Source organism: Passer domesticus, chromosome 8, assembly GCF_036417665.1.
Source record: "Passer domesticus isolate bPasDom1 chromosome 8, bPasDom1.hap1, whole genome shotgun sequence".
NCBI classification, from domain to species: domain Eukaryota; kingdom Metazoa; phylum Chordata; class Aves; order Passeriformes; family Passeridae; genus Passer; species Passer domesticus.
In genome coordinates this window covers 27,460,567-27,486,900 of record NC_087481.1, presented here as the reverse complement: position 1 = coordinate 27,486,900, position 26,334 = coordinate 27,460,567, and the positions used below count along the sequence as shown (strand labels likewise).

The 26,334-nt window shown below is 44.2% G+C and overlaps 1 protein-coding gene and 1 long non-coding RNA gene across 2 annotated transcripts in view; one reads left to right on the top strand and one right to left on the bottom strand.

Annotated features, from left to right (window-relative positions):
* Positions 1-26,334, top strand: part of PCDH15 (protocadherin related 15) — a 651,760-nt gene that overhangs the window by 507,365 nt on the left and 118,061 nt on the right. The window contains exons 21-26 of the mRNA XM_064429942.1: positions 1,830-1,964; positions 4,135-4,284; positions 12,525-12,718; positions 17,597-17,729; positions 23,362-23,441; positions 24,324-24,417. Of these exons, the coding sequence (XP_064286012.1) occupies positions 1,830-1,964; positions 4,135-4,284; positions 12,525-12,718; positions 17,597-17,729; positions 23,362-23,441; positions 24,324-24,417 (786 nt within the window). The remainder of the gene's footprint in view (positions 1-1,829; positions 1,965-4,134; positions 4,285-12,524; positions 12,719-17,596; positions 17,730-23,361; positions 23,442-24,323; positions 24,418-26,334) is intronic.
* LOC135306298 (uncharacterized) lies at positions 512-9,186 on the bottom strand. The gene is made up of 3 exons (XR_010367100.1): positions 8,890-9,186; positions 5,392-5,527; positions 512-1,012 (listed from the first exon to the last, which is right to left on the bottom strand). It is a non-coding gene; the product is annotated as an uncharacterized LOC135306298 (long non-coding RNA).

Genomic DNA, 26,334 nt, shown 5'->3' with positions numbered 1-26,334 from the left:
GTAATAATGTCCAAGCATAACAATGCTTTTTCAGATGAAGGAAATAAATTGCTCTGTGGCTCTGACATGCCTGGGAGGTGGTGAAATAGGCATTGATTGCTGTAAAGGCAATTACTTTCCATATTAGGAGAACATTTCTAATACAAGGATAGCAAAGGAATAGGACACATTATTCCAGGAGGGTTTGGGATCTCCATCATTGTTTTTTCTGAGGAATAAATTAAGAAAAAAAGTGCTGTTTATTAGTGTTCAAAAGGACATGAAAGCAAGAACTGCAACACTAACTAGGGCTTTTTTAAATTGAATTCTTAACGGACTTTATAATGTCTACAAAGTGAGCAATTATGGGCAATTACCTCACTTAAGTTTTCCTGGAATTAATAGGTGGCTGTTTGCATTGCTGGCTGTAAAATGAATTTTCATTTTCCTGGGAGCTGCAGTTGCAGCTTTAGGCACTGAGGAACCACTGGTGTGGAACACTTGGATAATTCTTTCCCATGGCTTCCTGGAATGTTTTCTCATTTAAATCGTGGAATCTTTGCTTTTTTGGGTTTTATTTGGGCACTTTTAAAGCAGATTGTCCTGGTGTTGTACTGCTCTGTCCTGGTGCCACCTGGTGCAGGTCAGGGTTGGCTGAGGGTTGGGGACCTGTCCTGTGCTCCCAAGGGTTTTAATCTTCCAGGAATGGCACTAATGGAGGGACCCTTCCAGAAGAGCTTTGGATTCAGAAAGAGGCCAGAGAAGTAATGCTACTGTGGGAATTTCTTGCTGAATTCAGCTTTTCTCCTTTTGGGATTGTTTCTGGGATTCATCTGGTTCTCCCTATGGCCTCTTCTGTAGGGGTGGGATTTGTGGAATGATGTTGGAAAGCAGCTGGTAAAATCCTGGATTTTCTGTCCCTGCTGGTACTACTCCTCTGGTTCCTCACCTCCACGTTCCTGGAGGCAGTTTAAAGCAGGTTTTATAGGACTTGTCTCCCAGCCTTTTGCATTTTCCTGGAACTTGCATTCCCCTACCAACAGAAATAAACTCTGTAAATCATGAGCAAGAGCAGTAGAAGTCAGGTTAAATCAACCAGATTATGGACAAGGACACAGAAAGTTATCGAAGTACTGTGGGCAACAAAAAGAAATGTAGTTCATTTAAAGTTTTTACTCATGTAGAGTCTGGTCAGTTAAATAACTCAAAACACCTCGAAAGAGATGGAAATCAGGAATGACCCAAGTCCTCAAGAAGCCATGCTTTTTACCTTAAAATACTACTTTTCAGTTCGTTTATGATGTTTTCCCCCCATCAATTGAGAGGTTCCTAATTCTGCACCAATATTTTTTTGATTCTTTCTGGGACCTAAAGAGACCCCCCTGAGCTGCCTCTATTTCCTGAAACATTTCACCACATGTCATTCTCTTTGTTCAGTGCACCAACCCAACTGTTTTATTGCTCTGTTAATCAAGTTAAGCTTCTTTTGGGTTTTAATATGAAGATAAATGCTTGAATCTGGTTTCTTATATTTAGTTGTGTCTGGCTTAAAAATATTGTTTAATTGGGGGGAAAAGACACTTATTTAAAGCCGTTATACCAAACAGGTATTTGTTTAGAATTTTCTTACTCTAGTGGTTCTTAATACATTTCTCATCATGATTAGCTTTTTAGGCTAGCAGTGAGGTTTTTTTGCCTTTTTTTAACAGTTTTTTAGCTTTTTAGTCACAACATTTGTGCTTATTTAGGTTTCAACTAAAACAAGCACTTGCAGCGCGTTGGAGACTTAGAGATTGTGTCCCTCTGAATTTATAATGAAATGCTCTTTTTTCCCTTGATATTGCTGAAAGACCAAGGATCCACAGCTCCATCTCTTCCTGAATGACTACACCACGTTTTTCACTGTGACCCAGAGTGGCATCACCCGCTACCTCACCCTGCTGCAGCCCGTGGACAGGGAGGTCCAGCAGCTCTACACCTTCTCTGTAAGTTAAAGGAATACAACTCTGGCACATCCAAAAGCTATTTATCTCCGAGTTTCGTAGCAAAATTGGAAGGTCTACTCATTATAGTGGCCACAGTTGTGGCAATTATTATCTGTAGGGTGTAAATTTCCATCAGACATCAGAGATGTATCTTTTATTTTTTTTTTTTAATATGATGATTCCTGACACAAAAATCTTGCTCAGACATAAAACAACAAGGGCACGGATTAATGGAAACACAAATTAAAGGAGAATACAAGAAAACAATGTATAATTTCTGTCCTTCTGACAGAAGGTTTAGGTTGGATATATCTTCACTGAAAGAGTTGTGCAGCCCTGGCACAGCTGCCAGGGAAGTGGTGGAGGCACCATCCCTGGAGGGATTTAACAGATGTGAGGATTGGGGACATGGGGGAATGGTTGAACTCCATCTTGGAGATCTTTCCCAGCATAAAGGAATCTATAATTCTATGCTGATCAACTCAAGGCTCTTCTTCATAATATAACTTCTGCAAAACATTATAATGTATTATAATAACTATATTATATATTATATAATTCATTACTTATCATTAGTTAACACTTATAATACTTGTTAATTAATACTAATAAATGATTTATTATTATTATTGTAGTATATATAGTATTGCAATATTATATTAAAATGTAGTTCGCTGCAAAACAAACTCTGCATCCATAGAGCTACAAGTAAATAAAATCCTCTGTCTTCCGCTTTGTTAGCAAAATACTACCTTGCCTTAAGGATCTTGTCTGGGATTTTGCCCCACCAAAAATGTAATTGCCTAATCTTTCTTATCCAATCAGCACAGTGTCCCAGTACTTTGCTTATCAATTGCCCAGAAGAGGGAGAGCAGTGAAGGATGAGTTGGTTGAGAGCAGCATTTTAGATTCCCCTGCCAGCACCTTCTCCATGGCCCCAGGATTGGTGCCTGCTTCTCATCCCACAGCAGGATCCGAGTCTTCTTTTTTATTCCCAGCCTTGCTTTTCTCATTGCCTTTTCCCCTTTATCCCTGGAGCCAGGAACATGAGCCTTGTGTTGGGCTTTTGCTTTAGTTTTGTCCCAATAAAATAAAAAGTTGACAGAAAGCACAGCCAGCAGTATTTAAAAAAAAAAAAAAAGAAAAAAAGAGGTGGGAAAAAGTTTAAATGGATCTAGTATTCCCTCAGGTTGTGGGGGAATCCAACAGCCCTACAGTGATTTGGAAATGGGCTGTGGGCAAACCCAGTTCTTCTGCAGGGGTTCCCAGTCTGTGCTTCCCTATTTTCTGTCCATTTTCCTTGGAAAGGAGAGCTCAGATTTTCTCTGTGGAATAAGAAGAGCCCCCAGCTCTGTAATTGCCACCTCAAAATGTTGTCTGATGCCTTGACAAGGCTGACCTAGAGCAGAGGCCAGACAGAGCTCGAAAATAAAATAGGGATTTATTAAAAGGCCTCCATGGATCCACCTTGGGCAGCCCAAGAGCCCAGCCAGGGCTGCACCCAAGATGAACCAAAATGGTCACAAAATGGACAGCTGGTCACGGGGTCTCTCACTGTGATCAGTTCTGCTCCATTTGCATATTGGAGTTCATTGTCCACTTACAGCTTTAGTTTATGAAGTCCCATCCTGCTTGTTTTTCTTAGCCCACGCTGTTTGTGCTCTTGGGCCTGAAATTGGATCATTTGTCCTTGGTCCCCAGCTGGAGAAGGAATTGTTTTGTCTCCCTGCTCTGTGAAGAGAGCTCACCATCCCTTAATGTGAAGCTCAGACCCACACACTAAAGCTGCACAGAATATGAAAAATATAAAAGCTAAAACCTGAGGCATCATGTTTAACAGAGCTCCTGGGTGTGATGATACCCAGGTGACATTCCATGAACCCAACAGCTCTCATCCCAGCCCCATCCCTGGGAAATTCCCAGTTATTCCCTCTCACTTCTGTCCTGGAAAGGTTTGGATGTGTTTCCTTTGCTTTTGCCCTGAGTCTTGCCCATGCAGGCTTGAGCTCTGCTGAGTCCTCCTGTAATTGTAAATGCACAGAGAAACAAAATGCTGATTTTGGGTTGTCGGGCTGTATTTTCTCCTGTTGGGATTGGATTTCTCTTGGAATTGTATTGAGAACACACTATTAAAATACATTCCTGTCCTGTTTTTTCTGTCCCTCTGAAGATGACAGCTTCTGATGGAGTCCAGGAGAGTGTCCCAGTGACTGTCAACATCATGGTGATTGATGCAAATGATAATTCCCCAACCTTCTCCAACATTTCCTACAATGTCAAGATCTATACAGATATGAAGCCTGGGGAAGGTGTTATAAAGGTAATTTCAGGGCTTTTATTATTTTTGTTAACTCACTCTTTGTTAGCAGTACGTGGCCTTGTTCGTCTCAGTTGGAAATGCACTGAAACCAGGTAAAAATGAAGTTTGGGTGTCTGCATCCACTTCACTAATTAAATATCTATTCAGAATTGCTAATACTTAATGTCAGGCCTGTTCTAGCTGTAGAGCTGCAGCTCAGCACCTTCCTCTGAGGTTCCACGAAAAAAATTTTCAGCTCAAAAATTTCAAAATAAAAAGAAAATTTTCCTTTATTGGCAGCAAATTGAGATAAAACATTTTGGGACAAGAGGTCAGCAGTGGAGTAGGACATAACCAGGAATCTTTTCCCATGCCAGAAAACCTGCTGGTCTTTGCAAGTTTGTTTGTAGAGCAAATGAGTAATGAAACATGGGTTGAACACGGGCCCAGAGAGAAGCAGTTTCAATTAAATTTTGCCAGCACTGATTTATGTTTCAGTGCAGGACTGGAAGTGAATCCTGGTGACACTGAAATGAAAGGAAAAAGGCTCTTTTTGTGTAGTTCTTCTAAGATCTCAGCCCTGCTCTGAGTGCTGCCAGTCCAGATGGATGAGAAGACAAGATGCCATTGGTGGCTTTCCAGAGTGATTGAAGGCAGTGGGAATATTGGGAAAATAAAATTAATCAGCTGACTTAAGTATGAAATACCATCTTCTGAACTGCAATCAGGAATTTGAGTGTATCAGTGATGAGGAGACAGTTCAGAAAATGGCATTTTCTGTCCCTCTTGAACTGTACTTGTGCCTTTGCATCTTCAGCTCTTCTTTTGTGGTGTTTTGCCCTCTCATCAGTTTGGACCACGAGTGCTTAAAAACCATCAGGGACAGCCACAGGGGCATTTCCAGCAAAATGTGAGGGAAAGGGAAAAGTTTGAAGCATACTTAAATTCCTTAAAATGGTGCGCAAGGCTGGGTGGAAACACCACAGCAAATACTGTTGTCCTGAAGGAGCCAGGGAGCATGAGGCAGAAAATGTTGCTAAGTGAGATTTCTGCTGGGGAAAAAGAATGTTTTGTACTCAAAGCTGGCCTTGAGGGTGCTCTGAGCTGCCTGAGGTGTGTTAATGGTACCTGGGCTGAAGCAGAGCAGCTCCTGAGCTGGTCTGAAGCTGCTGGAGTGTTTCTGTGCTCAGAGAGAAGGTGCTGCTCTCCAGTTCCTCAAACACATCCTGGTCTTGCAGCTGCAAACCTATTTCAAGCCTGGAGGCTTTCAAAGAGAAGGAGAACACATTTCATAAGAAAATTGAGCCAGAATACGTTATTTGGGAAAGGAATAATGGGGAATTTGGGCCGTTACCTCACTTCTGCTAAAACATTTAAATTCCAAGAGTGAGGTTTTCCCAAATCCATACTTCTGTGTGCACAGTCAGCACATGGCTACTTGCAGGTTTTCTGAGTTTATAATCTGGTCAGAGGTGGGAGGTAGAAAATTCTGGCTGGCTTGGGAGAGCCGTTGTTTATCAACTCATCCCACATTACCATATGTTCTGAGTTTCTCAATTATCTACTTAAAAATAAAAGCTAAGGGTCAGGTCATAGGATTTCAGAGGATTGGTGATGATAACAGAAATAAAGAGGGCCCAGCACAGGAGGGACCTGGAGCTTCTGGAGAGAGCCCAGGGAGGCACCAGGATGAGCAGAGGGATGGAGCAGCTCTGCTGGGAGGAAAGGCTGGCACAGCTGGGGGTGTTCATGTGGAGAGGAGAGGCTTTGGGGTGACCAAATTGTGGCCCTGCAGGGCCTGGAGGGGCTCCAGGAGAGCTGGAGAGGGACTGGGGACAAGAGATGGAGGGACAAGACACAGGGAATGGCTTCCCACTGCCAGAGGACAGGGATGGATGGGATTTTGGGAATTAGGAATTTTTCCCTGTGAGGGTGGGCAGGCCCTGGCACAGGCTGCTCAGGGCAGCTGTGGCTGCCCCTGAATCCCTGGCAGTGCCCAAGGCCGGGTTGGACAGGGCTCGGAGCAGCCTGGGAAGGTGGAAGGTGTCCCTGCCCATGGCAGGGGTGGGAATGGATGGGCTTTATGGTCTCTTCCAACTCAAACCATTCCCTGATTCTCTGATCAGGATTTTGGGCAGCTGCAGTCTTTGGTAGGTTGCTCAGTCTTTAGGTATAAAATACCTATAAATATATATACACACACTTCATATATGTAAAGTCTTTATAAGACTTTCTCAAAGACCAAACTGATGTTTCTTTCCCATATTTTAACCCTGACATGGTGATTTTGAGGGGTGCTCATCTTATTGTCTCCATCAGGAGCAAAGTCACCTTTTACCCCTCCCTCCCGTGATCAGGATCCTTTGGGATCCTCTGCTCGGAGAGGATGCTCATCTCTGATCTTTCCCAGACAAAAATGGGCTCATAAAACCACTTTGTCTGACCAGAGAAAAGCAGGTTAGAAAAAGAACGCTGACCTCAGAGTGTCTGGACAGTCTCATAACCATCTATAGTAATCAGACTGATTTTCAGCCACTTGGCTTTTATTATCCTTAAGGTAATAGTCTTACATCTCTTATATTTTTTTCCAGAGTGCAGTTGCAGGAAAATGTACAAATAAAGTAGACAAATAACTCCACTATGTGCTTTCTTGCTGCCTCATTTTGTGAGATATTGTTTTGATTTTACTCCTGAAAATAGCCCCAAAACATAATAGCTTTTAAGTTACTTGTGTTTGCTGTCTGGTACACTCTTAAAAAATAAACAAAATTTCAAAGTTCTTACCTTCTGCTTGAAAATAACAACAAATAGCAGGCAAATATATTCATTACAAGCAGAATTTAATTTTCCCCCCATTTTTTCCTTTCTGCCTGCATGGTTAGACCAAGGACTTTTCCTTCTTTCTCTGTTTCCTTTCAGAGAAGTGACTAAAACAGGGTTTCTTTTTATTTCAGTTGTCTTCTCTCAGTACTTGTTTCAGGCCATGGTTGAGGAGAGTTAAGTTTAAATCTGTGTGTGTTTTGCTCCTTTCAGCCTGAAAATTTCTCATTTTTCCTTCTCCTTTCACAGGTATTTTATTGTGCTCCCTGAGAGTTTCTCAGTTGAGAAATCGGTACTTTAAAACAGTTGAATGTGGTAAATAATAACTGTCACTAGAAAGATTATTAACAGTAAACCTAGTAAAGTACTTAATTCCATCTCTTTTATGTTATTATATTTTTGCTGCCTAGTTTCCCATTTTTCCACTGCTGTGACTCAGATATTGAAATGAGTTCCACATTGATGGGTGGAGTTTGCAGCAGCGGTGCAACAAAATTTCATCTCAATAATTTAAATCCACTGGGTTTTTTTCAGACATCCCTCATTTTTATGTTCAGGATGAAGGGGAATAGGGAATATTGAGCAGGAAAATGAGAGAGCTGGGAAGGGACAGAGGGTGGCAAAAAGTATTATTCACCTAAATCTTGGCCCATGAGGAGATTTTTTTGTATTTTGTCTTTATAGGAAAACTAGTGGACTGGCCATAAATGTAATTAACAGAATTCCAGAATCGTTTGGGTGGGAAGGGACCTTAAAGCCCATCCAGTGCCACCCCCTGCCATGGGCAGGGACACCTTCCACTGTCCCAGGCTGCTCCAAGCCCTGTCCAGCCTTGGCCTTGGGCACTGCCAGGGATCCAGGGGCAGCCACAGCTGCTCTGGGCACCCTGTGCCAGGGCCTGCCCACCCTGCCAGGGAACAATTCCTAATTCCCAATATCCCATCCATCCCTGCCCTCTGGCAGTGGGAAGCCATTCCCTGTGTCCTGTCCCCCCCTCCTTTGTACAGTCTCTTTCCATCTTTCCTGTAGTTCCTTCAGATCCTGGAATGTCACAGTCAGGTCACCCTAAGCTTCTCTTCCCCAGGCTGAAAAATCCCAGTTTTGCTCTTCTTACATCCTACTTCAAATTATCCGCATGTCTTAAATTCTGCCTAATTTCCTGGTGCAGTGGCATGACTCAGGTTCAAGGGCTCTCTTCCAAGAACAATTAAATAATTCCCTGATTGAAAATGGAGAATAAAATACGCAGGGGATCAGTGCCCTGTTCCCCACTGAAATAATTTTGTCTGATAGCAGCAGTACAAATTAATTTTTATGGTCCTGCCCCAGCTTAGCCCAAGTTCTTGATTTACATCTCCTAAATATGCATTGTGCCATAAAAGAGTGGGACAGTTTAGTGGATATCTTAAGATCATGGAATACCCACAGCTGGAAGGGACCCACAGGGATCATGGATGCATCTTGGCCCATGACATTTTTTTGTATTTTGTCTTTACAGGTAAACTTGTAGGCTGGACTTAAATATAATTAATGGAATTACATTTACATTCCAGGGGATCCAACCCCTGGCCCTGCCCAGCCACCCCAACAATCCCACCCTGTGCACCCCTGGGAATGTTGTCCAAACACTCCTTGAGCAGCCTTGGGGCTGTGACCTGTTCCATGCCTGACCACTCCTGAACGTTTCCCTAAAACAATCCTCATAGAAGTCATCTCCAAACCCCACTTCATCTTTTATTTACATGTTTATTTGCAACCTTTTACCTTCTTCCCATCAGGTAATTAATTTCCATCTCCAAAACAAACCTGATTAACAGAGAGAAAAAACAAATCTGGGCTTTGTTTGCAGGTGCTCAGCCAAGGTCCCTGCAGACTCAAGATAACAATAATGGATTGAGGTTTGATGAAATATCTGAAGGAGATAATAAAAAGTATTTTAACCTACTTGGAGATCATTATGTGGCGTTGACTCAAGTTCAGGAATATCTCCATAACAATCCTGGAATCTCGTGAAAACTGCTGGGAATGTTGGTCATCACTTTATCTGTCCAGGGCCAGGTGACCCCAAATATTGCTCTGAGAAGGTTCCAAGTGAAACATTGAAGCCCAGTTTCCTCCAGTAATAAACATAGTCTGAGCAGGTTTTATATCATAACCAAGATGTCTTTGTAAGCTTAAGGCTATCCTTCTAAGCTTAAGGCCATCTTTTTCCTCCCAAGAAAACCATTATTAAACCTCCTTTTCCTCCCAAGAAAACCACTCCTAAACCTCCTTTCCCTCCTAACAAAACCACTCCTAAATCTCCTTTTCCTCCTAAGAAAACTACTTCTTCCTGCAGCAGAATCCACACCTGTTTTGCCAAACTTTTAGTGCATTAAATTTTAATGCAATGGAGCTGATCCTACTGGATGAAAATTTCTTGGCAGAGTAAATGAAACCTTGTTTTGTTCATCTCCCTTTACATTTTAGCCCCTGTTTCTTAAATCTTGTTAACTGTGAAGCTCTATCGGGCTGGGACAGCTGGAGATGGGATTTCTGGAATCATATATTGTAGCACCAGTTAAATTTTAATTCTGTTTAATCCCAGGTTTGATTCCTGGTTTTGCCCCCAAAATGTTTTTCAAATTACTTATCTTTCCAAGCATTTGTAGGTTTAATTAACCTTGTTAATCTCTGTGCTTGTGTAGTCAATTAATTTTTCCTTTTTCATGTCGTCACAGTAAAAACTGGCCTGGTTCCAAATCCTGCCATTAAATCCTCAGGACCCTGTATTTTGCATAAAGGCTTTATTTGTCTTTGTGTGTGTGTCTGTTACTTTTGAAGTTCAGCAGACAAGGTTTTTACAGCTCTGTCACTTGGGTGGATAATTAGTCTCTGCAAGGTTAATTAACACACCAAGGTATGTATAGCAGCTATAGAAGGAGTGATTAAATTGTAGTTTTCATAGCATGGCTCCTTTGGAATTCCAAAAGAAATAAGAGAATGAGACACAAATGTTGGGGTTTTTTTCCATTTTTAAGAGGGGTTGACTGCTGTTCCATGATTTTTGGGGCATTTTAAGCATTTATCCTATGTTCACTATACAATGTGTCCCAAAATGCTGTAGGAGATGAATTAGGATTTGTTTTAAAAGCTATTGTGGGCTTAATTCTCAGTTTGGAGAATATTTATGACTTTCTAAATGAAGTTTTTTGTTTCACTGAGCCTTTGTGTGTGAAGGATTGAGATTATTTTAGAAACCATTTAGATCCCTGAGTTTATCCCTGGAAGTGTCCAAGGCCAGGCTGGATGGGCCTCTGAGCAGCCTGGTCTAATGGACAGTGTCCCTTCCCATGGAATTGGATGAGCTTTAAGGTCTCGTCCAACCCAAACCATTACATGAATTCACATCCTCCCCTTGGTGCTCAATGTTGTATGCAAATGGGATTAACTCAGATATTTCAGCTTTGGGGTTTATTCTTGTTTTAGTGGCAAGGTTTGGTTTCTGCTATTCTGAATCTTCAGATATCCTTGGGCCAAGGAGTTTTGATAGTTCCAGATGGTGTTTTGGCCATTTTGGGAGGTGTTTTGGCAGTTTTGTGTGGTGGTTTGCAGCTGTAGGTGGTGTTTTGGCACCTTTGGGTGTTTCTTTGGCAGTTTTGCCTGGTGGTTTGGCAGTTCTGGATGGTGGTTGGCAGCTTTAGGTGGTGACTTGGTAGTTTGGGATGCTGGTTTGGCAGTTGCAGGTGGTGATTTGGCAGTTTTGGGTGCTGGTTTGGCAGCCTTGGGTGCTGCTGTGGGAGGCTGTGAGCTGCTGAAGCTGATGTGATGCTGTGCTGTTTGATAGATGATTTTTTTATCGTAGCATGACAGGGCCACCAGGGAGTTCCTGTCCCTGACTCCTGGTGTCACAAGGTGACAAGAGGAGCCCAGAGGCAGAAGCTGAGGCTGCTGTTTGGCTGGCCTTGCCTCAGGGAGTGGCTGTAGATCCTGCCTTTGGCTTCCCAGTCAGTGCTGAGGTTTTCCATCACTGCTGATATCTGGCATTCCCATCCTCCATCCTTGCTGCCCCAGGGCAGGAGTGTTTGTGTCAAGAAAGCCACGGCAGAAACCTTTGAATTTTCATCCTCACACTGGGATCCCTGCAGGGATCCTTCCAGAGGCTGGGATTACTTTGGACATCCCAGGAAAACTCTGCAGTCACCCCTACTGATGCCCTTTCCCATTCCCCACCTCCCACTGGTCACCAGGAGCTGGGAGCAGCAGAGGACCCCATGGTGCCATCATTCCCTGTAACTTCCACTGCCAGCTGGATGTGCAGCTGAATGCTCTGGCCTCCTGGATGTTCCAGTGCTGCTCAGACCACTTTATGCCATTCCTTGTGCTGTTTGAGGGAGTGTTTTCCTATGGAATGAAAAGGCAGTTGAGGAACCTGCATATCAGCAAAAGAACTCCTAAAGGAGGAAGAGACAACAAGACCAGGTTGAACAGGGCTTGGAGCACCCTGGGATAATAGAAGGTGTCCCTGCCCATGGTGGGGAGTGGAATGGGATGAGCTCTAAGGTCCCTCCCAACCAAAAACACTCTGGGATTTTCTTCCATGATTCACTAAAAGCAAATATATTCCCTGGGCTCCAATTCCTGGCTGAGTGTATGTTTGATTTAGCGTGGCTCACTACAAAAACAGGATAAACCCACTGCCTTTCCCAGGGGGAAAAGAACCACCCCCTCATTTCATTACATTCACCACTAGAATTTGGGTCTAATACCAGGATTTTGATTTTTCTCAAGGGATTTAAAGACAACGTGGAACTTGGGAGCATGGGTTAGTGGTGGCATTGGCAGTGCTGGGTTAACAGTTGGACTTGACCATCTTAGAGGGCTTTTCCCACCTGAATGATTCCATGATTCCAAGTGTGTATCCATATGGGAACAGATGCCATTTGCCTTCCACTTGGCTGCCACAGCCATAGGTGCATATGAACACAAACACTGCTGTCCAGCTCTGCACGAGGAGGGCTTGGAATGCCAGGCCTGGAGGTGAGACTTCCTGGCACTAGCAGGGCTGTCACCTGGAAAAGTGGAGAGAAGGATGGGAAATAAAGAAATACAAACCTTTCATTACTATTGAAACACAAAAGATGTCAAAGAAGACAAAAAATGTCTTCTTCTCCCATGTGCTTTTATAGAAAGTCTTATATATTCCAACCCACAGAGAATAAACTCAGTCTAAATAAGTTTTTTAATTTGTATCCTAAAATAATTGGCTTGCAATCTTTATCAAGCAGTTTTTCCTCTGCTTCATGATGTCTTTACACTTATTACTATTAATTTCAACTGTATCTTTGTTAGACATTCCTGTGTGCATTCCAGATGCTGGAGTTCCTCTCTCCTCCTCCGAAATCACCTTCCCAGAGCCTGTGGAGGTGTTCCCTTGCTGACCCTGTGGTTTTGCCTTGCAGCTGACGGCCGTGGACGCAGATGAGGGAGCCAATGGGCAGATAGTGTACGAAATCCTGGCTGGGGATCAGGGGGACTTCACCATCAACAAGCACACGGGCCTGATCACCATCGCTCCAGGGGTGCTGCTGGTCGTGGGGCGCTCCTACGCCCTCACCGTCAGAGCGTCTGACAGTGCCCCCCCTGCACAGAGAAGGTAATTAATGCATTCCCTAATTGCTCCAGCAGCTCAGCAGTAACAGCTCTGCCACACCCCACAGCCCCATGTCTCTAGTCCACGCCTTCATTCTGGAAAAGTGACACACGCAGTAGAATTCTTGCCCTTTGTAGTTGTTTGTCGCCACATTTCTCTTCACAAGAAAAGCAAGGCACAATTCTTCCCAAGGATTTCTGAGATTCACATTCTCTGAACCTCAGAGAAAGGAAAAACAATGCTTATCTCGTTTGCTGTGCCTGTGTTGTGCCAAAGTAGAATGCAATATGGAGAGTATTTACCCAAAGTGATGGTGCTTTGTTTCCTTGGCCTGCCAGGGCCAAGAGCGTGTGTGTGTGTCCTGACTGTCGGCTGAGTCACAAGATGATGTGCAGTTGAGTGCCTGGCAGATTCAGTTAGATGTAATGCAATATAGTATAGAATAATATAGTGTAATAATTAATTAACCTTTTGATATCAATGGAATCCTCTTCATCATTCCTCCCAGACATTGGAGAAAAATATCACCCATATTTGTGGTCCTTAATGATGTTCCCCTTACAGCACTGGGTTTTCATGATTTCATTTGCTTGCCATGGTCTGTTATTTAAAAGTTCCAAGTTGTGCTGTCACTGTGCATGTCTGTTCATTCATTGAGGTGGAAAGAAGAAAGCAAGTGAGAAGGGAGATGCATTTTGCTCAGAAAATGCAAAAAGGATCCCAAAGAATGGCGTTGCTGAGCTGGAGAGCCCCTCCAGGTGTAGGGTGTGCAGTGTCCCTACTAAGACCAAAGTTCCTGGGGGCAGAATTATCTCTCTTGTACCCCAGCTGAAAAAGAAGAGCAGACTGTAAATTCAGGATTTAAGCAGGGAGGGGAGCATCATCATCTTTAAGGTCCCTTTTTACCCAAACCATTGTATGAGCTATACGTTCGAAAACCAGCAAAGGTATCAAGCCCTGCTTATCTCTTTCTGTGGAGTTTGTGTTCCAAATGTGGCAAAACGTCATTTCATGAAGGTGTGGAGGAACAAAAAAATGTCTCTGGTGTTCTGGGCCAGGTACTAATAATGTGACAACCTCCTTGTCCAAAGAGCTTGAAGGGAGGAACAGGAGGTTCCAGCATTTAAACCTCCCACAGCTGTAAAGTGCAAACCTCTTCTTCAAATGGGAAATGTAAGAAGGAAAGAAAACACAAGACTGGGCTTTCAGTAACTGGATTTTCCTCAGGACCTGCTGCTTCTATCATGTCTCCAAGAAAGCAGCTCATGCTGTTGTGCACATATTTTATAATTACTGTCCATTCAACCTGTTAAGTTGTTCATAAAATTAACATCTGTTAGCAGTCCCTTGGCTGAATTTCACTCTCTTTTTCTTCCTGCTTGCTTTTTCGATAAACCCTCTTGAGCTGGTAGCAGGCTGCTGGTAGTGCTGAGGAGAAGACTGAGGGCAATTATGCATTTATTTTGTGTAGTGCTTCAGAGAGAAGGCCAAAAATCAGTAATTCTCCTTCAGAGAGTCTGAGATCCCCATGGTGTGACTCCACACTACAGCTCTGATTGCCATCAGCTCCTTTTGTGCTGGAGAAATCCTTGTGTTGCCTAAATAGATGTATTTCAGAGGATGGATGTTGGGAGCCTGTGCTTCCTCCTCTGAAAATGTCTTCAAGGCAGATAAGAAGTGGACAGCTTTGCCAGGATAACCAAAGTCACCAGGAAAGTGGATGGATTTCAGTCTCCCCCATGCTTATGCACAAAGCAAAACCCAGCCACTGAGCATGGCTCAGGAATTGTAGCTCTGCAGCCTTTGTGAACACAAATTTAAATTGGAATTTGGACTTCTGTGTAGGTTTGTTGAGGTGTTTTTTTTTTTTTGTTTTTGTTTTTTTTTTTTTTGTTTTGTTTTTTTTTGCATGGAATGACATTTTAAAATGTTGGTGGGTGGCTGTGTCCCAACTGAGATTTGGGGTTTGAGTATTATTAATTATAATTATTCATGTAAGTTGGTGAGATGTCATGGAGTTGTTAAGGTTGGAAAAGACCTCCAAGATCTTCAAGTTCAGCCTAGTCGACTAAACCACAGCATAATGCCACATCCAGTTGAACCTTCCAGGGCTGGAGAATTTACCCCTTCTCCCTGCACAGTCCACTCCTATATTGAGGCAGAACAATTTCTCTTTTTGGAAAAAAAAAGACAACATTTGTAAAATCAAAGAATTTCAGATCAGACTAAGCTTTTCACAATCCCTCAGATTCCTGGACAAGGGATTCATATCACTTGGTCATACACGGTTCTGCTGGGTCAGGTCAAGACAGGTTGGTCCACATGGATGGAAATCCATTCATCCTAGATTTTATAATTGTCCACAGCAGCTGTGGCTGCCCCTGGATCCCTGCAAGTGCCCAAGGCCAGGATGGACAGGGCTTGGAGCACCCTGGGACAGTGGGAGCTGTCCCTGCCCATGGCAGGGGTGGCACTGGATGAGTTTTAGGTCCTTTCCAACCCAAACCACTCCATGTGGAGATGATTTAAGCCGAGATGAGGATGCAGTAGACTTCAGTCAGCTGGTGGGGCACAAAAGCTGTTTTTCCATGCTGGAGTGATTTTGGGAGCTCTCTGCAGTTCCCAGATGCTGTACTGGTCTCTGTGTGTTCACCTGCAAACACCAGCTGCAGTGCTTGGCTCAGCTCCATCTCCTTCCCCTTTCCATGCTAAAGGAGAATTTGCCAGCTCCTTAACTGGGCTATAACCCACACAAAAAACACGGGGGAAAGATGGAAGGTGTCATTAAAAAATGGATTGGAATTGCAAAAAAGCATCTTAGAGTGCTTTTAATTTGCAGACTATTTCTGCTTTACTTCTGTGATTTTGCCTTAAATATTTGAAGAAAATTTGCTTCCTATTCCTAGAATCCCAGAAGGGTTTGGGCTGGGAGAGACCTTAAAGCCCATCCAGTCCCAGGACAGGGACACCTTCCACTGTCCCAGGCTGCTCCAAGCCCCAGTGTCCAACCTGGCCTTGGGCACTGCCAGGGATCCAGGGGCAACCACAGCTGCTCTGGGCAGCCTGTGCCAGGGCCTGCCCACCCTGCCAGGGACCAATTCCTAATTCCCAATATCCCATCCATCCCTGCCCTCTGGCAGTGGGAAGCCATTCCCTGTGTGCTGCCACTGAATCCTGTCACTGTGCTCAGGGATGTGCCCTGGGGGTGCTGTTTGTCCTTCTGGACAGAAGTTTCTTATCCTGGAGCATGGTCAGGAGGTGTGTGACAGTCTCCAACATGTTCCTCTCAGCCCTGGCAATGCTCTGCCCAGCTCCATCAATGATGCAGACCTCCAAAACCTGCTGGTCAAGGGCAGTGGGAAACACCAACAGCACAGTGGTGACTCTCTGTTCAGCCACAATTTTGGGCAGCTAATTAAGAATATTGATCAGTAATGTGTTGTTTTCATATTCAATGAGCTCTCTCAGTCAGTACAGCAGCTGTTTCAATAATAAATGTCTGGTAATTTTGGGTAGGCCCCTCTAAAAAAGCTCTGGAGTGTGCTAGCCCTACAAGAAGCAGCTTTTTGGGTTCATGATTTTCTTCTCCCACTCTCTTCCTGCCCCACCTCAAAAAAAAATGGGAGAAATCCCTTTGTTTTCTTTCCTGCCGCTGTAAAACATGAGATTTATCAACCTAAATCCAAGGATTTATGAGGGGGAAAGCTACACCTGCAGCACAGCACTTGCTCTTCTCAGGGGTGGGGGTGCTGTGCTGACATCCAGGAGGGGAGGCAGGTGGGATAATGGAGCAGAGAGGCAAGAGGAAGATCCCTTGAAGTCAGATTTTTAATCTCCCATCTCCAGGGGGACTCCTGGCTCCCTTTCTCAAGTTGAGGCTATTGGATATCAAGTGGGTTTACAGGATGGTCTGTGCAGGGTTTTCAGTGTCCCAAAGAAGCTTCACTATTCCACCTGGAATGCTGTTTGCAGTCTGTTTGGGACAGGAATTCAGTGCAGCTCAAGGGTTTGCAGCCTCCTGCATTGCCACTGCTCTGAAATGGGATTTATTGCTCTGAAAAGGGGATTATTGACCCACAGCATTGCAGCAGAGTTGTGTGCTTCGCTTCTCCCAGCATTTCCCTCTCTGCCAGCATTCTCTGTTCTCCCTTTTCCAAGCAAAGGAAGCAAGCTGGCTGCCAGCAGGGATGCTCCAGGGGCGGCTGTTGTGCATGGCAGGAGCAGTTACCAGCCTGGAATTTGAGCTGCTCCTTCAAAGGTCACAGTGCATCAGGAGCTGTTTGGTTGTGGAGCATGCACTGATATCTTACTGCTCTGTTTTTGAAATTACACCACTTTGGGCTGCTTTGGGGAAATTATTGAGCTTTTCTTCCTGTTCAGAGTTCCTTTATCTCCCTGAAGGGTTGTTGTGGTCAGGTGGGGTTGGTCTCTTTCTCCAGGCAGCAGTGACAGAACAAGAGGATGCAGCCTTAAGCTGCCCCAAGTGAAATATAGGCTGGATATTAGGAAAAGGTTTTTTACAGAAAGGCTGATAAAGTACTGGAATGGCCTGCCCAGAGAGGTGGTGGAGTCGCCATTCCTGTATGTGTTTAAAACAGGCTGGATGTGGCACTGGGTGTCATGGTTTAGTTGAGGCGTTAGGACTGGTTTGGACTCAATGATCCTGAAGGTGTCTTGCAATCCAGTGATTCTGTGAATTTTGTGAATGTGGCAGCCTGCTTTCCTTTTGATCCAGAAGGAAAAATATGTCCTGAAGCTTTCAGAGGAGCAAAGGGAGGCTGTTAGAGCTCGAGAACACACAGTGTGTAAAGCAGCTACTGTGGGTTGCCCTGTGGATTGGATTTATTGATTCTGACTGGTTTTTCCCCCGTTGCACTGCAGGAGCTCCATCACCACTGTTTACATCGAGGTGCTGCCTCCCAACAACCAGAGCCCCCCACGCTTCCCACAGCTGATGTACAGCCTGGAAGTCAGCGAGGCCATGAGGATCGGCGCTGTTCTGCTAAACCTGCAGGTACACAGCCTTCCCTGGCACTTCCTGAGGCTGCTGAAACCCTCTCCACCTTCCTGCCCTCTGTGTCATGCCGTGCACAAGCCGTTCCTTGCATCCAAGGGGGAAAACGGGCAGTTCAAAGGGAGTGAAAATTGTTTTGATCAGCAGCCCCTTTTACATGGACTGCAGAGAAAAAGGGCTCATTTGGCTATTTCTGTTACTTCTTTGTTTGATTTAAATATTGTAAAAGATGCTGTAGGCTGAAAATGGCACTGCCTAGAGAAGCTGTGGCTGCCCCTGCATCCCTGGAAGTGTCCAAGGCCAGGCTGGATGGGACTTGGAGCAGCCTGGGATGGTGGAAGGTGTCCCTGCCCATGGCAGGGTGTGGAACAAGTTGATCTTCAAAGTCCCTGCCAATCCAAAACATTCTGGAATTCTGTGGTAGTTATATTAAAAAAAATTCTGTGAGTGGCTGGGAGCTTGAAAGGCCTGTGATTTATTGTGTTAGAATCTCTCTCTGTATTTGCCAGCAGTTGAGAGGAGCTTCAGCACCTCGTTCATGGGGAATTTCAACAAGATTTTGGGTATTTTCCCTAGCCTGTTGTTTTTGAAAAGTGCCTGAAGGTATTTCTACCCCTTGGTGTGCATAACAACAGGCTGACAGGGAGCAGAGATCCCAGTGCTGCCAGGCCCAGGATTAGTGGGACTCTGTGCTCTGGGATCAGGGATCATGCATCGGCTTCTGGCCAGGAACAGGAACATCCCTCGTCCTCACGAAACAGGACCAGACCTCCCCTTGTTGCACTAATAGTTAAAAAATCAGTTCTCTCCTCGCTTATTTACTGCTCCTTATCTACTGCATTGTATTCTGCCTCAAAACCAGCTGTGCAAAATAAGGAGATAAATGGCAACACTTTATTGAGGTTTCTTTGAGGGATCAGGAACTTACTTAATGCTGTGTTTAGCAGTAGTGAAATAAAGGAGTTCTAATTAACTCACTGAAGCAGGTGGATGGGAAAGCTCCTGCTAAAATGGTTTCCTGCTGAAAGACTGGGATTATTCTGGCTGGTTAAGCTCAGACAGTCACCTGTGCTGAGGGAGGATGACTAATTTAGCTCAGTGCTGCCAATTAACTCCTGGCACATCTGTGGTGCCTGCAGGGAGGGGGGGGTGGAAGGGCCAGGCTGTTCAGGAGCCTTCTCCTCCCTGGTGAGAGACACTTGGGGTTGGAAGCCCCAAAGAGGAACAGGAGCCAGGAACATGCTGAGAAACAGAAACATTTGTGTTTCCTTGACAGGTGCTGGAATCTGTGGCTGGGGGCCTGAGGGATCTTTGGAGGCAGAAAAAAAACCTCTTGGCAGGTTTTAGTATGGAAGGATTTGATGGGATTTAAATATGGTTGGAAAGTGAAGCTCCAATGGAATAATCTGCTTTAATATTTCACTAAACCCCAAGCAGCCCATTCTGGGCTGGCCCTGCTGAGGGACCTCCAGGGCTGTGTCCAGTTCTGGGCCCTCCTGGCCAGAGACCCCTGGAGGGGCTGGAGTGTGGCCAGGGAAAGGAACGGAGCTGGGAAGGGGCTGGAGCCCCAGGAGGGGCTGAGGGAGCTGGGAAGGGGCTCAGCCTGGAGCAAAGGAGGCTCAGGGGGGACCTTGTGGCTCTGCACAACTCCCTGCCAGGAGGGGACAGCCAGGGGGGGTCGGGCTGTGCTGCCAGGGAACAGGGACAGGAGAAGGGGAAAGGGCCTCAGGCTGGGCCAGGGGAGGCTCAGCTTGGACAGCAGCAGGAATTTCTGCATGGAAAGGGTGCTCAGGCCTTGGCAGGGGCTGCCCAGGGAGCTTTGCAGTGCCCATCCCTGGAGGTGTGCCAGGAAGGGCTGGAGGTGGCACTCAGTGCTCTGGGCTGGGGACAAGGTGGGCATTGGGACTCCATGGGCTGGCAGGGATTTTCCAGCACCACTGATCCTGCATTTTCTGAAAAATATTTGATTTTTAAATCCCAAATATTCTTGGCTTTTTCTTTAATGGTTAGTCCAGGACTTGTATGTCTGTTAGTCGTCAACCTAAAATGTGGAAGATGGAGAGGAACTTCTACAAGGGTCTGGAGTGCCAGGACACAGGGAATGGCTTCCCACTGCCAGAGGGCAGGGATGGATGGGACATTGGGAAGGAATTGTTCCCTGGCAGGGTGGGCAGGCCCTGGCACAGGGTGCCCAGAGCAGCTGTGGCTGCCCCTGGATCCCTGGCAGTGCCCAAGGCCAGGTTGGACAGGGCTTGGAGCAGCCTGGGACAGTGGAAGGTGTCCCTGCCCATGGCAGGAGTGGCACTGGATGGGATTTAAGGATCCCTCCCAGCCCAATTCCTAGTCCAGCTCCCTCATCCTGCATTAAAACCTCCATCTCTATTAAAGGAGTTCTCCTGTGGGCAGCATATTTCTGTTCTCATCTTCCTTTATTCCCTCCTGTGTAAAATCCACCAGGACATTTTAAACATTCATAAACTAAGTATTTAAACTTCTGAAATCCTGTGCTGCCTTTTCCAGGCAACACAAAGTTCCCTGGTTTGGGCAGCTTGGTTTGGGTTTTATTGCCTGTGTTCCATCGATAATGTAGAATATCAGCAGTCATCAAATATTGAACAAGTGTGTTCATTTGTAAATTTTCACACTGGTGTTTCTTTTCCTGAGTCTTATCAATCCAGTCAGTGTTTGGGCTGGTGCATGTTTAGAAATTATGCTTTCATAGTTCTCTCTTAGTAATAATTTTGTCGTTCTGCATACAGCAGGAGGGTTGCAAAATCCTTCAGAGTGATGGAAAAACTTTTCAAGTATTTCCAAATTATCAAATCTGAAGATCTGCAAAATATTAGAGTCAATAACAATACAAGTGTAGCTGCTTTAAATTTGCCTTTTAGACTTCAGAAAAATAAAATCCACTTTTTTCTTGTCCATTAACATTTCTTATGCTGATGATTGAGGGCTTTATTTCTTCCTCATCCCCTTATTTATTTTCTAACGCACCCGGCTGGTCTTGACTGGTGTTTTAATTAACAACATTTGAGATTAATGCAATATTAAATGATCTCCACTGCATTAATTTGTAAATAAACCTCAGAGTTTATTGCATGCCTGGGAGGCATTTATGGCTTCATGTTCTGCCAGCCATTATTAATTAAAATATGCAAATGCTGTCATTTTTCTGGGAGCCTGCAGAACAAATAGGGCTGTTAGCAGGGTCCAGTTATGTGCTGAACAAGGAGCTAACATGGAATTGTTGTGTGCAATTTATGGAATCACTCTATGCCATTGATCTGGAAAAAATCAGGAATAGGTTGCTCTTCTCCCTTGCCTTTGGTGGTTTTCTTGTGTACATAAGAACTTTGTGTTCTTTGCTTTTAAAGAAAGCAGAAGTTTTTAAAAGGAATTAGTAAAAGCAGTTTTTAAAAACATCTTTTCACCCCTTTTTTAGAAAGGTTTTCTGTGGGGATAAGGAAAAAATGAAATCAATGACAGCCAGTCATTTTCTGGCTTCCTGAGAGCCCTCTGACTTGCTATGAGAGAGTGCAGACCACAGTGATACCCCTGAGACAACTTAATATGAAGGGAGGGCAGGATGCCCTGCAGGGAAGGTAAAAGGAGGACAAAGGGCTAAAGACAGGAGCAACCATGGTATTCTGGTGATTTAGGATCAAGGACCGTCCTCAGAGATGCCAGCTTCTCCATGGTCTGCCTTCAGGGTTGGAGCGTTTTGTGTTCTTGGCTCAGATCCTGACTGCTCATGTCCTCAGGCCAAGGAGATCCAAATTCCACCCACACCTCCTGTCATTCAGTGCCACCCATGGAATTTATAAACAGTTTTCCCAGTCTGTCATTGATGTTGTGGATGGGAATATTGATCAGTGCTGGGAGAGCTGTACACACCCGAGCAGAACTGAGTCAGTACTAGCACTACCCACTACTGCCTGGCCTTCATTTTGATGATGGGTTTAATTCTTGCTTAATCCCACTCTCCACTTGGAGACTGTTGTTGGAACTCCTTTGGGAAAATATCCCAACAAACAGTAGGAAAAGCCTTCACCATGGCTCAGCTACTTTATTGATCCACAGTTTCTGCCTGTTCAGGAGACTTGATGTCCTGTTGGAAAATCAGATTAAATTGCTTCAGTATCCTTTTGTGCTGGAGAAATTCAGTTCTGTGTCATCCATCTGCATATTGGCATTGCAGGGAACTTACAAATCATTTGGATATTTGTGGGTTTCCGGGAATTGCACTCCACCTGCCTGGTGTGTGATTTCCTGGCTCATTCCTCCAGGAAGGATAGACCTTGGGTTTGCCCTCCAGCATTTTTGTTCTCTGGGAGTGCTCAGAAAAAAATCTCTGATGGCTTTGAGATTGCTCCAGCCCTTTTGTACACCAGGATGGACTTCACCAACCTTGAATTCCAGGAGTTGATTCAAAGAGGCTCTGTTTATGAACATCTTCTCTGCCTGACTCTTGCTCAGCTCTCAGCTGAAGTTTTGCCCCAGTTAATTTGGTTTGGAGCTGGAACAGGGGCAGTTTTACCTCTCTGACCTTCTCAACAGCATCCCTTCTGCTTTATTCAGGTTCCTTCTGTAACTTAAACATTGCTTTGTTATCCTTTGTCTTCTCTCCTGTTCTATTCTAGTTTTGCTTTGATTTCTTCTGGCTGTGTCCCCATCCAGTTTTTCTTGCTCTTTCTTTGTGCTGATCCCTTCCATCTGACTTAGACCCTGTTTTTTATTTTTGTTAAGCCAAGTTTTTTTCTTACTGCATTCCCTTCTCTGCCTGCATGTTTAAATCGTTTGTGCTTCTGTTCGTAATTCTGGGGAGTGTTTGAGTTGGGTTATTTTTGTTTGGTTTTTTTTTTTTTTTCCTTGACTTTTATTTCAAAAACTGCTTTTTAGGTGGTCAGCTCAAAGCTACGCTGCCTTTGGTTGTGGCCCACAGGAACAAGGAGGGCAGTTGGCCTGTTCTCTCTTAGACCAGAGGAAATGGCCTCATGTGGCACCAGGAGAGACGTCAAAAGTAGTTTATTCAACTTTTGAAAGATTTTCTTCCCACGTGATAGGTGGAATATCTTCATTTTGGTGCTGTTAATGTCTGATCTTGAAGGCCTTACCCTGATCTTCAAACTGCAAAAAGCAAGTTATTGTGGAGAGTGAGAGCTGCAGTTGGAACTCACTGGAGCATCAGCCAAAGATTGGGATTCGAATAAAATAACAGAAAGAGGGATCTTGCTAAGTGGAAATGAAGAATGGGAAGAAAGGAAACTGAAAGTTCAGTCTAATCAGTGTGGAGCTGCAGAAAAATAGAAGTAAATTATTAAAGCCTGAATTTCATACTCATGCTGCTGGATGCAGCTGTAGTTTGATAATTAGTTAATTACTAATAATTAATAGTAATTATTATCCTGCATTCAGGATATTGTCATTTCTGTGCAGCATAGGAATTTTGATGTGCTCCAGCATTATCTTCAGTAGCCCATCAATAACCAGAATTGCCTTAGAAACAGGGATTGGTGTTATCTCTGTGGGAAACTTTCCTAAAACTTAATTCTCCAGTTTCTGCATAGAAGGGAAGAAAAGAATCCTTTGCCACTGACTGAATTTTATCCTCTTTTTTCCTTCCCTAAAGGCTTTCGATAGAGAGGGCGACCCCATCAAATACCTCATTCAGAATGGAGATCCTCAGCAAGTGTTTAATCTCTCTCAGAGGTAAGTGGGAAACCCTTGGAAAACAGACTTGGAACTTGTCAGCCCAGGGAATGGAGGAGCTGAGAGAAAAGTGTTGTGCTCAGACACCTTCAGCTGCTCCTTCGAGGGGCTCTCAGCCATTAATGAGAGCTCTGTGAGCCAAATTCCACTCGGGGCTTTGTCACTGGCCACTGTTTATTTATTTTAAACACTTTAGGTAAGAGAAACTCACTGAGGTGGAAAGATTCCATTTAAAAGAGTGGCCAGGGATTAATTAAAACCCTTTTACCTGTCAGCTCCTGACTAATGGCAGGGACAATTTTTGCTTTAATTTCCTGACTTGTTATGGTTTAGCCTGTAGTGAAAAGCCTTTTGAGCATAGTTTAAGAACTGCATTTTCCTTAAATTGAATTCCCGCTTAAATAGAGTGAGAAAGAGAGGGTTTGTTATGAAATGTTAGCAACAGATTGGTCTGTGCCTGGCCCACTACCCTTTATTTTACCTATTATTAGCTATTAATTATTATTTGCAATTCAAAGTATCCTTTTCCTTGCAGGAGAAAGGGAGGGTGGTGAGCCGAATTCCCACAATAAATGATGGGACAGAAGTAACTTGGGGATTATTAATTCTGGTGCAAAATAATTCTCATTTGGAGTGAGGGAAAGATTGTGAACCTAAATACCTAAACCTCCTGAGACAGGCTGATGTTTTTATCCAGGATTATTCCTGTATTCAAGTGAAGAGCATTAGGAATTGGCTCATAGCTTTTCTTGGCTTTCACCCACAGAAAGCCTAAAAGCTCTTAAAGAGGAGCTTTGGTGTCAGCAAGGTGGTGGAGCTCAGGTGCTCATAGACCTCTCCCAGGTACCCTGCTAACGTGTCCTGGTGTTGTTTCATTGGCAGCTCTGGCCTGCTGGCCTTGGGAAAGCCCCTGGACAGAGAGAGCACTGACCGCTACATCCTCATCGTCACGGCCTCGGACGGCAGACCCGACGGGGTGAGTGTCCTGCTGGGGCCTTGAGAAGGCTGACCCAGAACAGAGGCCAGACAGAGCTAAAGAATAAAGCAGGGATTTATTAAAAGGCCTCCATGGATCCACCTTGGGCAGCCCAAGAGCCCAGCCAGGGCTGCACCCAAGGTGAACCCAAATGGTCACAAAATGGACAACTGGTCATGGGGTCTCTCACTGTGATCAGTTCTGCTCCATTTGCATATTGGAGTTAATTGTTCACTTACAGCTTTAGGTTATGAAGTCCCATCCTGCTTGTTTTCCTCTCTTCAGCTCACGTTGTTTGTGCTCTTGGGCCTGACATTTGGATCATTTGTCCTTGGTCCCCAGCTACAGAAAGAATTGTCTTGTCTCCCTACTCTGTGCAGAGAGCTCACCATCCCTTCATGTGAAGCTCAGAACTACACACTAAAGCAGCACAGAATTGGAAAAATAGAAAAACTGAAAACTGAGGCATCAGAGTGTGAAGGGGCTGGACAGCACTGGCTACCTCCATGTGGTCTGCTTGTGTGTTTTTCATGGATCGTGACCAAACCTATCTGAAATCTGGGAGTTTTCCTTTGGTTGGTGTGGGTGAAGCCTGTGTGTCACTGCCTTTGATCATGGACCAAGGGGTTTTGCTGCTGTTTTGTGTTACTCACTAACAGCCAAGAGTTTGTTTATTCATCTTCCATTTCTTCTCTGTGCTGTTCAATACCTGTTCCTTTTCTTCCCTTCTCCCAGATGTGGAAGTTTTATTAGTGAATTGTACTTTATCCAGCCCTTTTCCACAACTGACTGTCAAGCTCTCCAGAAAAACCCAACCTCTCTTTCAAAAATAGCAATAATTTTTTGTCAGGAGCTATCTCTAGGTCTTCTATGTTTGCACGGATCTGTGACCCTACAACCGGCCCCACCAACTGCTGCTTACACTTGTGTTTAATAGAACAAAATGGTGATTTTTTTCAATTTTCATATTATATAATGGTGGACTATTTAAGCATATGTGTTTATTGATCAGGCAGAGGCAATGGAATTCTTTTTCCTTAAAATTTGCAACTGGATTGTGCAAGGTACCTGGGAATGCAGCAGCTCTGCCATGGAATAATAGCACAGGTGGCAAGAAATCTCTCTGTACATCTTACCTGGTGTATAAGGGCAGATCTAAAAGAATTTCAATAATAATTAATAACAGGAATGCTATATCTGGGCTGTTCTAGAAGGATTTGAGATTGAAACAGAACTATCTCTGACACATTGCAACAGAGTGATCATGAAGATTCTGGGATTTGGACCTGTGCTCCTCATCACAGAAGAAAATCTCATTTATTTATTTTATCTCGTGCTCTTTTTAGCTTCTTCACCTTACAATCTTAGCCTTCCTTACTCAGGATTTACTCAGAATTTCCACACACACCCAAAAATATCAAGAAAGCTTTTATACAATTTAATGGCAACATGGAGTAATTATAACAATCTCCACCTTTTTCATGAAAAATCTGCTCTTGTGGGTTTGTTCTTCATGAAGTGCTCTCACAGCTGTGAGTTTGGTGGTTTTGATCTCAAACTCTCAGCTGGGAAATCTGAAGATGTAAATTAAAGACTTGCAAGTTGGTTCAGGCTGTGTTACGCTCCTGAAATACTCTCTGAGGTGTAAAAAAAAAGGGGGACTGAAAAGCTCATTCCTTTTCCTTTCATCTAGAGAGAGATTCATTCACTTTGCCCCAGGATTAAGTGGCCAGCAGATTAATTCTAACATTCTGAAGGTGATAGTTGGGGTTTTGAAAGGAAATCCTGTTAATCATGGCACAGTGCTTAGCAGAAAATAGTTGTATGTGAACTGAGATATGGTGTTTGAAGCTCAGCTCTGGAAAAACTACCCAAAATACACCATGGAGGGCTCCTTTAGAGCTGTCCCTGGACTGT